We start from the raw sequence: 11,534 nt of genomic DNA on the forward strand, positions 1-11,534 counted from the left end.
TTTTATTTTATTTTATTTTATTTTATTTTATTTTATTTTATTTTATTATTTATAAAGATTTTATTTATTTAGTTGACAGAGAGAGACACACAGCGAGAGAGGGAACACAAGCAGGGGGAGCAGGAGAGGGAGAAGCAGGCTTCCCGCCGAGCAGGGAGCCCGATGCGGGGCTCAATCCCAGGACCCTGGGATCATGACCTGAGCTGAAGGCAGCCACTTAACTGACTAAGCCACCCAGGCGCCCCACAATTTTATTTTAAATATGTGGACTCTGTCTTTGTAAATAAATATCCAGGCAGCCTACTAGACCATTGGAATCAAGTTCATAACCGCGATTGTCTAGGTGAACTGTTAGTGACACCTGGCAGCATGGCAATGGAAAAAGGAATATGAGATAGATCACGCCCTTGAGAATTTCCAGTGGGGAGGGTAAAGACATCTAGAAATAACTGTAAAAGAAGGCATCTGTGACCAGCTATCCAGAGAGAAACAGAGAGAGAGAGAGAGAGAGAGAGGAGTAGCAAAATTTACCACAAATTACTTTATGTAATCTTGGTTAAATTCCTTGATGTTTGCTTTTCCTTTATTAATGAAAGGCTTGGGTTAAATTAGATCACCTCCAGGTGCCTCAGTGACAGGACTGTATTAATTCCTTTGGAGGCGCTAAATTTTAAAAAGATTATTGTGAACGGCAACAACAAAAAGAAAGATTATTATATAAATGCAAAATAGGGTCACCTGGGTGGCTCAGTCAGTTAAGCGTCTGCCTTCGGCTCAGGTCCTGATCCCAGGGTCCTGAGATCAAGCCCCAAGTCCAGTTCCCTGCTCAGCAGGGAGCCTGCTTCTCCCTCTCCCTCTGCTGCTCCCCCTGCTTGCACACACACACACATGCTCTCTCTCTCTCTCTCTCTCTCTCTCTCTCTCTCGCTGTCAAATAAATAAATAAATAAATAAAATCTGTAAAAAAAATAAAATAAATGCAAAGTAAAAATAACCCCAGTCCATACTCCAAGTCTTCCTCAGTCTCGTGGACACTGCCACGAGAAAAGCTGCCTTCTAAAATTCTGTTGTGCACTTCTGAGTAAAGCCATCAAAAGACAACATTCTCATTTTGGTGGTGACTGATTAAGCCGACGCCCTAATACTTGGTTAGTTCATTAAACCCCACCCCAAGTCCCAGCTAAGTCATGAGGTGCTTTGGCCCCACTCCACTTCAATAAGAACTAGTCAACTTTGGTGTTTATTGGGATTGTGCATTAAATTTTACTGAGTGGAAAGGGGTTTGGTAGATAAATACCACTGGATTAGATCATCTCTCAGGCCTCTTCCAGCTCAAGACGATTTAGATTCTCCAGAGAGGAACCTGGCCTTGCGTGACCCTCATTCTGTTTCTCACCCAGGGTGGAGAACATGTCCATGCGGCTGGAGGAAGTCAACGAGAGAGAGCACTGCATGAAGGCCTCGCTCCAGACCGTGGACATTCGGCTGGCACAGCTCGAGGACCTCATTGGGCGCATGGCCACAGCCCTAGAGCGCCTGACAGGTCTGGAGCGGGCTGAGTCCAACAAAATCCGCTCCCGGACCTCGTCTGACTGCACAGACGCCGCCTACATCGTGCGCCAGAGCAGCTTCAACAGCCAGGAGGGGAACACCTTCAAGCTCCAAGAGAGTATAGACCCTGCAGGTGAGGAGACCATGTCCCCAACTTCTCCAACCCTAATGCCCCGTATGAGAAGCCATTCTTTCTATTCGGTCAATATGAGAGACAAAGGTGGTATAGAAAAGTTGGAGAGTCTTTTTAAAGAAAGGTCCCTGAGCCTACACCGGGCTACTAGCTCCCACTCTGTAGCAAAAGAGTCCAAAGCTCCTGCAGCTCCTGCAAACACCTTGGCCATCGTTCCTGACTCCAGAAGACCGTCTTCGTGTATAGACATCTATGTCTCTGCCATGGATGAACTGCACTGTGATATAGACCCTCTGGACAATTCCGTGAACATCCTTGGGCTGGGTGAGCCCAGCTTTTCGGCTCCAGCACCTTCCACAGCTCCTTCGAGTAGTGCCTATGCAACTCTTGCACCCACAGACCGACCTCCAAGCCGGAGCATTGACTTTGAGGACATCACCTCCATGGACACTAGATCTTTTTCTTCAGACTACACCCACCTCCCAGAATGCCAAAACCCCTGGGACACTGAGCCTCCAATGTACCAGAGCCTCGAGCGTTCCAAAAGCAGCCGCTACCTAGCCACCACACCCTTTCTTCTAGAAGAGGCCCCCATCGTGAAATCTCATAGCTTTATGTTTTCTCCTTCGAGGAGCTACTACGCCAATTTTGGGGTGCCCGTGAAAACAGCAGAATACACAAGTATTACAGACTGTATTGACACAAGGTGTGTCAATGCCCCTCAGGCGATTGCTGACAGGGCCACCTTCCCTGGCGGTCTTGGAGGCAAAGTGGAGGATTCATCTTGCTGCCATCCCGAGCGAGAAGCAGAACTGAGTCACCCCAGCTCTGACAGTGAGGAGAACGAGGCCAAAGGCCGGAGGGCCACCATGACAGTACCCGCCCGGGAGGGTGATAACTCGGACAGAACCCTGTCCAACAACATCACGGTTCCCAAGATAGAGCGTGCCAACAGCTACTCGGCGGAGGAGCCAAGCGTGCCATATGCACACACCAGGAAGAGCTTCTCCATCAGTGACAGACTCGACAGGCAGCGGAACACAGCAAGCCTGCGAAATCCCTTCCAGAGGAGTAAGTCCTCCAAGCCGGAGGGACGAGCGGACAGCCTGTCCATGAGGAGACTGTCCAGAACATCCGCCTTCCACAGCTTTGAAAGCAAGCACAACTAAACCTTCTTAATAAGCATGGCAGGAGGCTCAAGAATCCAGCCCTAAAATTCTCCCCGAACCCCACCTGTTCCCCTTCCTAGAAACATACCTGCTTTATTCTTAGCTGAGCAAAACAAGTGATGCCTTGGGAGGTGTTAACTCAAAGGTGACTTCTGGGCCACAGATCGAGAAAGCACTCTGTCTATAGCCCAGCGCCAAACACAGGGGCTTTAAGTCGTGTTCACACTTGATGGGTAGGGAGGCAAGAGAGGGAGAAGAAGGGTTGCGTTGAATGTGTATGTCTGGTGACTTCAGAAAGCCATGAGCTCTGGGAATGAAGGGGCTTCGAGCACTCTCCATGCCAGGAGGCATCTTTCCATTTCTGACCATTATCAGGAGTTTTAGGATACAGGGCTAATTTGCGAAATAAGATAAAATAAAGTAGCCAGCATACAAATGAGATATTCTAAACTTCAATTCTGTTTTCTTTTCACATTGGCTCCATCACTGGTGACTGATGAAGAGCATCCTTTTTATTCAGTATAAGCCGGCAGCAAGCAGTTCTACCTAACGTCCCACATCCTTCTCATGCCAACACTTCTGTAATTGATCATTATAAAGAAAAAACAAGGTAACAGTCATAGTTCACCTGTCTCTTATATATTCACTTCTGGTGCCACAACTGTTTCTTTCTTGAAGAAAATAAAGGGAAAAGAAATGCCTTTTTGTATTGCAATCAAAATGAAAGAAGAATTGAGGCTAAAAACAAATGTCAAGTGGTTTATTATATACAGTGGGCATTCGAGTATAGTTGAGCAAGCTCAGGATGAATGTAATTAAATAATTTTATATTTTTTAATTTATTTTGTACCTCACCTGTCATCAGTCAAGTCACTCACTGAATATGTGATAGTGAACTAAAAGAAAGAAATATATGCAGTGGGCAGAAGGCACCTTAAATTGCCATGTGGTATACTGTTACATTCTCACCATCCGTGTCTTGTGTCATGCTGCTGTGTGATTGTCATCATTTGCATGGCTCCACCATGTCTTCTGGACATCTCCAAGATGTACCTGGAAATTCTTCACACCGCTCATCACATGACCATTTTGTATATGAAGATCTGCTCACACATGGATATTTTCATACCTAGAGTTTTGCTGTTTAATCTGAGCTCAGCATAAATTTCATTGGAGTTTTTCAAGGGCTGGTATCTTTTTTATGGAAATGTTCCAAAGTACTTTTTAAGGAAGTTTCAAATCATAAATAACCTGAGAATTGACTGGGAATTTGGTATCAACCCAAAGCCATCAGTTGCAGGCATACCATGAATATTTTTCTTATAGACAGAGCTATAAAAATGATACAGTAGACTCAAGTAGAAAGCAAATAAACTACATAAAGACTTCTATAGTATATGCTGCTTATATACATATATGTGCATTCACACAGAGACATGTTTATATATAGTATCTAAACAGGCATATAGAGCTTTCTTAAGATTTCTTTTCTATCACCGTGAGGTATAATCAGGATATTTTAATATTCAAGGAGTTCCATTGAAAGAGTTCATTCTGTCACGTTGGATTTTTGACAGATGTTGAACTTATGTTTTTTTTAAGTCCCTGTGACCTTAACTCTTCCTTGCACCAAACTAAAGTTGCCAAAATGACTGGCTTCCTGCCCTCTGCTTGTTTTCTGTCCGGAAACACTTGCTGCAATGACATCCTATTTAGTCTGGTTTCTCCCGCACAAAGTGATTATGCTAAGTACAATCTGAATTAGACATGCGCATCTAAACCGGATAGTATTACGGACTCTTTAATACAGACGTCCACTACTAGGTCAGAATCTGGATTTGACGGGGGATAAAGAAATACTGACTCTCAAATCTTCCGATTCCTACTTGTGTCACTGATTTTCAAAAGAATAAAATCTTTAAGGAAAATGACCTAATGTTCTTGGCCCCCAAAATACTATGTGGTTCTCCTGTTGAGTTGTCGTTGTGAGCTCCAGATTTTCTCATAATGTGAAATCAAGTAAGTACGTGGACAAAAGCTCTAGCCTTTAAGTTTGTTTTGTTTTTGTTTTTGTTTTTGTTTTTAACCCCTCTGCCTCTCTGAACAAGCCTTTTGGATATAGATATAATTATGAGGCCACATATAAAGAATTAAAGAATTCCTTTTCACTCTTTGGTATTTGGGTGAATCGGACATAAGCAACCAGACTCCCTCATGTGTAATTGCTCTAGAAATGCTTACATTTTTTATTGAGCCCCACATTGACTGTTTCCGTTCCAGCAAACATGCCTTTGGTCTGAGAATAAATCAGTTGCCCTTAAACTTCCTTGAGTCATGCATCTCAGTGAGAATCTTATGAAAGCTCTGGGCCCTCTCCCCAGAAAAAAATATACATACATGCAGAGTTGCAGTGTAACTTGAAAGGGTTCATGTACCCCTGGTTCCTTGTTGCTTGATAATGAGGAAGAGGAACCGTGTTTGTTCATAATCAATACCATTGTAATAGGCACTTTACATTTGAGACCATTTATCTGTGATTCTCAGGAAGGCCAAGTCTCAGCACCAGAGTTGGAACCAGGATTTTGTTCTTTTCGTCCCTTAGATTATATTTTGCTAGTTTGATGTCCTTGTATCCTAATGTTTGATGATTTAAAAAGCCAGAAGGCTCTCTGAGTGAGTCTGTAGAGGAATCCAAGGAGGAGGTGAAACCATTATTCTTTGGCCACAGAGCAGGACATCACAGCACCTCTAGGGCCTCATTCTGGACCGGACGGAAAGTGAGGGAAAGAAATTATGTGCACAAGTGTTTCCATTCATTGTGATTTCTGGAGAGAACAGAAGAGGACCAGGGAAACGCAGTCCTTACCAGTCCTGACCTTGTGACTGCCTGGTTCTTTGGTTGTACAGGAAAACAAAGCTCTTACATCTTTTGTGACGTGTGCAAGATATATAAGCCAAGTCTAAAGGACGTTAAATGTAAATCGTGCAATTCTCGTGAGCCATTTCTTTCCTGTGCACAGATGTGTGTATTCTCTTTCAACCCATTTCTTCCCATTTCTGGGTTCTCTGCACCCCACTATGGCCTTGATTCAGTGGCCTTGTGCAGTCAAGTTTATGTTCAGCTCATTTATTCCATCCCGTCCCTGATCAAGGAGACGTTAATTACCTGTCTCTGTGAATTAAGCAGCTCATGAGCAGCACATTATTGAGGAACATAAATAAAGTCATAGGGAGCTCATAGAAGTAATAGCTTTGGTTCCATCATCTGCTTCTGAGGTGCCAATTTTTACATGCTACTATATGTAATGATTTGTTCTAAGTCGCTTGTTCCTTTTGAAAAAAAAGATCAAGGGTGTTTTATGAAAATGGCCATGGAAATTCCCTGATTGACCCACATACTTATAGTTAGAAACTTCCTCCTGGATGGCTTTGAATGAGGAGCTGGAAATCTTGGACACAATTGTCATGGCTAGTTTGTGTATTTCTCCAAGCCAGAAGGCGTATTAGCAGGCAGAATACAGCACTTTACCAGAACTGGCTTTCCTTTTAAGTCTAAGCTTCCAGGTCTAGGATATATATTTAGCACTTTGAAAGTCCCCCTTAAAACACACACACACACACACACACACACACATGAATAATCCAATGGGGAAAATATACTTGTAAAAACACACAGTGTGTTTCTTCTGAATGTTTCAAATGTATTCTAAAAGATGGTTTCTATAGATAATATTATGGTAGATAACTGGATAGTACATTAATTTGACTTTCTGAGGCGGCTATACAGTCTAATCTTCCCGAATGTTTGGGCTGTTTAACTTCTATCTTGGTAATCAATATTATCCAGTCATCCATCATGCTCTATCTATAGACTGTACCATTCGATGTGTCGAGCAATGCTGTATTATAAAACACATGTACACATAGATGTAACCCATGTTTCACCCAGCATAGTTGTAGCATGTGGTTGTATTAATGAACGTTACAGGACAGCTTTATAATCATTGACCAATCTGTAACATTCAATAAAGAAGCACATGTTGCAAGGATTAAGTATGTTCCCAATTCCATGTTATTCAGCATCCTCGCAAAATGAGCACTTTTGTTCCCGATCTGCTTTATGGTTTTCACAGTCCTCTAGCCCATGAGGAAATACTTGCATAAGCCGATGTACATCCTCTAACCAGCCCCGTGAGCCATGGTAGGCGAGTTGTGTTTTGCGAAAGACGAACTGGCATGTGATGCGAAAGACTCTCTGACAAATGAACTTAAAATAATAATTTAAACTCCAGTTGAATTAGCTGTTTGTTTACATCTGCTAACCCCCTGCAGAAGCAGTGTACAGTATTTTATAAATATGTTCATTTAGTAACACTGATATGTTTGTTTCTAGATAAAGTGATGCTACTGTGTAGGTGGTTATATATGTTCTAGATATTGCATTATGACTCACTATTCTTTAACAATAGCAATGTAACTTAAACGAAGTAATCCCTCTCCAAATCCAGTCTTTATTTTGTGGCAACAAAATGCATGCACTGCTTTATGCGTTTCTTTTGACTTTTTAAAGGCACTTAACATTTGACTATTGCCTGCTGTAACACTTAACCCAGCTAGGAATTCGCTCACGTCGTTGGGCTTCTTACACTGTTTGGGGATTATGTTCGATTTTTAAAAATTAAAAACTAAAAAATAACCAAGGGTTTTTTTTTAATCTTTTTTTAAGCTCCGAACAAATAATATGAAATAAAGTATTAACCACAGGGTGTAGAGCCAGGGGACCCAGAGATGACTGGCCAACACCCGTGCAGGTGTTGGTGCATCTGTGATACAGGAAAGACACGTTTCTGATTCTTTAGGGCCACTGGGTGCAAATTGCAAAACCAGAGAGGAGAGTGAGTAGTCCACCTGGACAGGGCAGAAAGCCACAGATCATTATGAATGAGTGGCCCAATGATGCATGTGACCTCGCTCCTACCTGGCGGCTTTTCTACCTTGTGTGTGAGCCTGGTCCGGGGTAGAGTGAGGGGTGGGTGACTGGGGGTCTGATCAAGAACTGGGTGACTCTGAAGAGCCTGCCCTTTAAAGAAATCACCATGTCATTATCAGAAGCCATTCATTCAACATTTGGAAAAGAGAGGAGCCACTTTGCATAGTCTTATAAATGACTACTCTTCCAGCCTGGAGAGAGAACTTCTCTCAGCCTGTGCTGGCCTAAGCTTTCTCTTCTGTGTCAAACATTCTCTTTCCCCAGATCAGAGTCAACCAAAGCAGGGCTTGGTTCTGATTTAAAGGAAACAAGATTTTTTTTCCTTTTCTAATTCACTCGAAAGAAGGTCATTTTGTTACCTTTTCTCTGATGAGTTCCTTGTACTGGTCACTGCTAATGACATCAAGACACGGCGATTTCTATATGTCTGTCTAAGAAAGGATTTTGGTGGCCACGTAATCCACCTGGCAGTAAGAGTGAGGTGAATTTTCCCTTCCCTAAGTTCCCTCGTCTGCCAGCCCCCTTAGGCCTCCAGCCCCTTGCCTGTTTGCACAGCGTTTAGGTGCTGGAAGGTGAAAAGGGCACATAGGGCCACAAGTCCGTGGGCTATCTGCAGAGCGTCGGGACCAACCTTGACCCAGGCGTTCCTCAAGAACAGGCAGGCTGCCCAGAGCATTGGGTCACAGAGGGAAGTTCAGCTTTGCACCTGGATGTGCAGCCTTCTTCACCCCCTTAACTTTCTTCCTTTCTCTTAACCCAGCACAACATGCTTTTTGCCAGACCCACAGACCCTTGGTCCTATGACCTCAGTACCCTGTGGAGCCTGGCGCAGTAATCTGAAACAGTGGCCCCTTGGAAAAAGTCAAGCTTTCAGACTTTGTCCAGCCCTCATCTTCCCACTAACCTAGGCTCCTCCCTCCCCGCACTCTACCCCTTACCCCAAACTCAGCCGGTGTTTGTGTCAGCCCCGTCCAATTCTTTGCCTGTCTGAACCCCAGAAGAGTCCCTCATGTCTTCACCCCAGCTCCCCACGTATCATAAGAACCATCCATCTGCATCTAGTTGGTGGGGCTGCAAGCTCAAGTACATGCAGGGGCTGGATGCAAGACACAAATGTGCCCGTTGGACTCGGGAAAGGCAACAGGAAGAAGTAGGGTTTGTACGGCATGAGAGAACACGTGTCCCACGACAAAAACGTTCACATTCTGATTTGTAAACACTCTGCTAGCCAAACAAACATGTCTGCCAACAGCATTCAGTCCCAATAGCAATAGTTTGGGACCTCTGATTTAGGGCCAACCAGGATCATGTTCTTGATCCTGACTTAGTGTATATAAGAAATACACCAAGAACGGAGGTGGGGGGCAGAGAGGAACTCACCCTATTCAGGGTTATTCCTGTTCTCCTGAGAGATGCATGTGTATTTGCTAGCTGCATCTTTCTGGACCCAAAGGCAGGATCTTTGTGAGGGACATATGGAAGAAGAGTACCATAGCATTGTATCAAGGCTTATCTGCTTCTTGTCACTACAGCGTCTAACTTGAGTTTATATTGCTGTTCCTGCTGTGCAAAACAGTACACACAGTATATTGTACTCATAGTCATTTCATAATCTAGGACTTAGACTCTCATTTGTAAGCATTCTAACCATAGTTTATAATGGGGGAAATTATTCAAATATCATTTTTAAATGAATTCCTATGAATACAACAATTTTGAAATTGGGTTTGTTAAATATATATATACATCTTTTCCTTCTTTGTGTATGGATAGACCGCGGTTGGCATATCTATCGACATTATAAATATATATAAATCCTTAGAGGAATTGTTCTTTTTTAAAGGTCTATTATTGGATTCACAATGCACTTTGAGCTTGTTTGTTTAGATACATAATTCGAAGCAGAAGTTGGCAGATACCATGGGAAAAACTTTCTGAAATTTCTGTAACAAATGTTTTGCAATAAAAAGAAAAAAACTCAGTAGTTTAAAACATGACTTGGGTTTCCTTGTGCATTTATTTGCTATCACTTGATCTCCACTATCTTCATGCCAAGAAGGGTTGGGGTACGCAGAGATAATTGCCTACAGCCCCATCAGTTAACTTGCAGAGCAGAAGCTGCAAACTGGTAGCCTGTGGAAAAGGCTACCCTGGGATGTGCCTAAAGAACAGGGAGGGTTTAATAAGACACAAGGAGGAACTTCAGGTAAAGAGAACACTACTTTGACCAGCCTTCAAATGTTACAGTGCTTCATCCTGGTTGGAACTTCCAGGCAGCTCCATGGAATCTCCAGCATCTCCAGCATCAACCCCGGTTTTGTGAATGAGGCTTTGCTCCAACTAGTCTCTTCATCTGTACCTTTCCCATTGGCTCTGTCTAGTCAATTTTTTGAAAATGGAATGGCTGGCATAGGAATTTATCTATGTTTATAAATATGCACATTTATGTAACACACAATCTTCAACCACGCGCCCTCAGATTTCTTGGAAAATCAGGTCCACCATCCTTTGCTACCAAAATCTCAGGTTTGGAGCAGCATAGAGCTTCCTTGAAGGAGATACTGATGAAGGTTGAAAAAGATTAATTCTCTAGGGCTAAATTTAAAAGTTAATTTAGATTTAAAAGTAATTTGTCATTACTTACTTGTTGACATTACCCTATTTGATTAAGAGCCAGAACATGGCTTGTTGTATAAAGGCCTAGATTACACATCCTTAACAGTGGAAAGTTCTCAGGAATTACTCCTTTTTTCCTTCCCCTGATCTCTGGTTGTTACCTTGGCCTCTGCCCAACCATCACCACACTACTTTCTTACAGTTTCAGTATCTCTCAGAAGCCTTGTGCTATATCATAGTCATTATCTTATGACACAATACAGTCACACTAGAAAGGCCTTTACTCAAAATCATGAGCCGTTGCCCCAGTATTCTTCATCTCATGTACTAAACACCAATTTTATTTAAGACTAGTTTAGTTTGCTAGGGCTACCTTAAAAAAAATACCACAAATTAGGTGGCTTACATAACAGAATTTTTTTGTCTTACAGTTCTGGAAGCCAGAAGTCCAAGACCAAAGCGTTGGCAGAGTTGGTCCCTTCTGAGGGCTGTGAGAATCTATTCAATGCCTCTCTCCTAGCTTCTGGTGATTTTCTGGCAATCTTTGGCATTCCTTGGCTTATAGAAGCATCACCCCAATCTCTGCTCTCTTCACATGACACTCTCCCTGTGTGCTGTGTCCAAATTTACTCTTTTACAGCACTCACTCTATTCCAGTGCAATCTCATCTGAGCTAGTTATATCTGGAATGACTCTATTAGCCAAAAGTTCACATTCTGAGGTTCAAAGGGCTAGGATTTCAACGTAGAAACAGTGGGGGAGACAAAATTCAACCCTTAATACTAGGTGAATTTATGTGTAAGAGTGTGGTGGTCATTTACCTTTTAATATCTTTCAAAGTAGAGAAATTGGAATTCAGGAATCAGTGGAAACAATCTATGTACTGATCAGTAGGAGAAAAAGACCAATTGTGCCATACCATGGAGCCATTAACAATAATTAAATCTTTGTATATCGACATGAGAAGGTGCCACTGGTATATTGTCAAGTCTTTTTTATTTTTTTTATTTTTCTATTATGTTCAGTTAGCCACTGTATAGTATAGCATTAGTTTTTGATGCAGTGTTCAACAATT

General features: G+C 42.6%; 1 protein-coding gene across 1 annotated transcript in view; it reads left to right on the forward strand.

Annotated features, from left to right (window-relative positions):
* TRPM3 (transient receptor potential cation channel subfamily M member 3) overlaps nucleotides 1-6,459 on the forward strand; it is an 816,058-nt gene extending 809,599 nt beyond the window's left edge. The window contains exon 24 of the mRNA XM_025891560.2: nucleotides 1,401-6,459. Within this exon, the coding sequence (XP_025747345.2) occupies nucleotides 1,401-2,853 (1,453 nt within the window). The 3' untranslated portion in view covers nucleotides 2,854-6,459. The remainder of the gene's footprint in view (nucleotides 1-1,400) is intronic.
* Nucleotides 6,460-11,534: the final 5,075 nt, after the last annotated feature.

Source organism: Callorhinus ursinus, unplaced genomic scaffold (assembly GCF_003265705.2).
Source record: "Callorhinus ursinus isolate GAN/ISIS: 27379988/994484 unplaced genomic scaffold, GSC_fseal_2.0 scaffold28, whole genome shotgun sequence".
NCBI classification, from domain to species: Eukaryota; Metazoa; Chordata; class Mammalia; order Carnivora; family Otariidae; genus Callorhinus; species Callorhinus ursinus.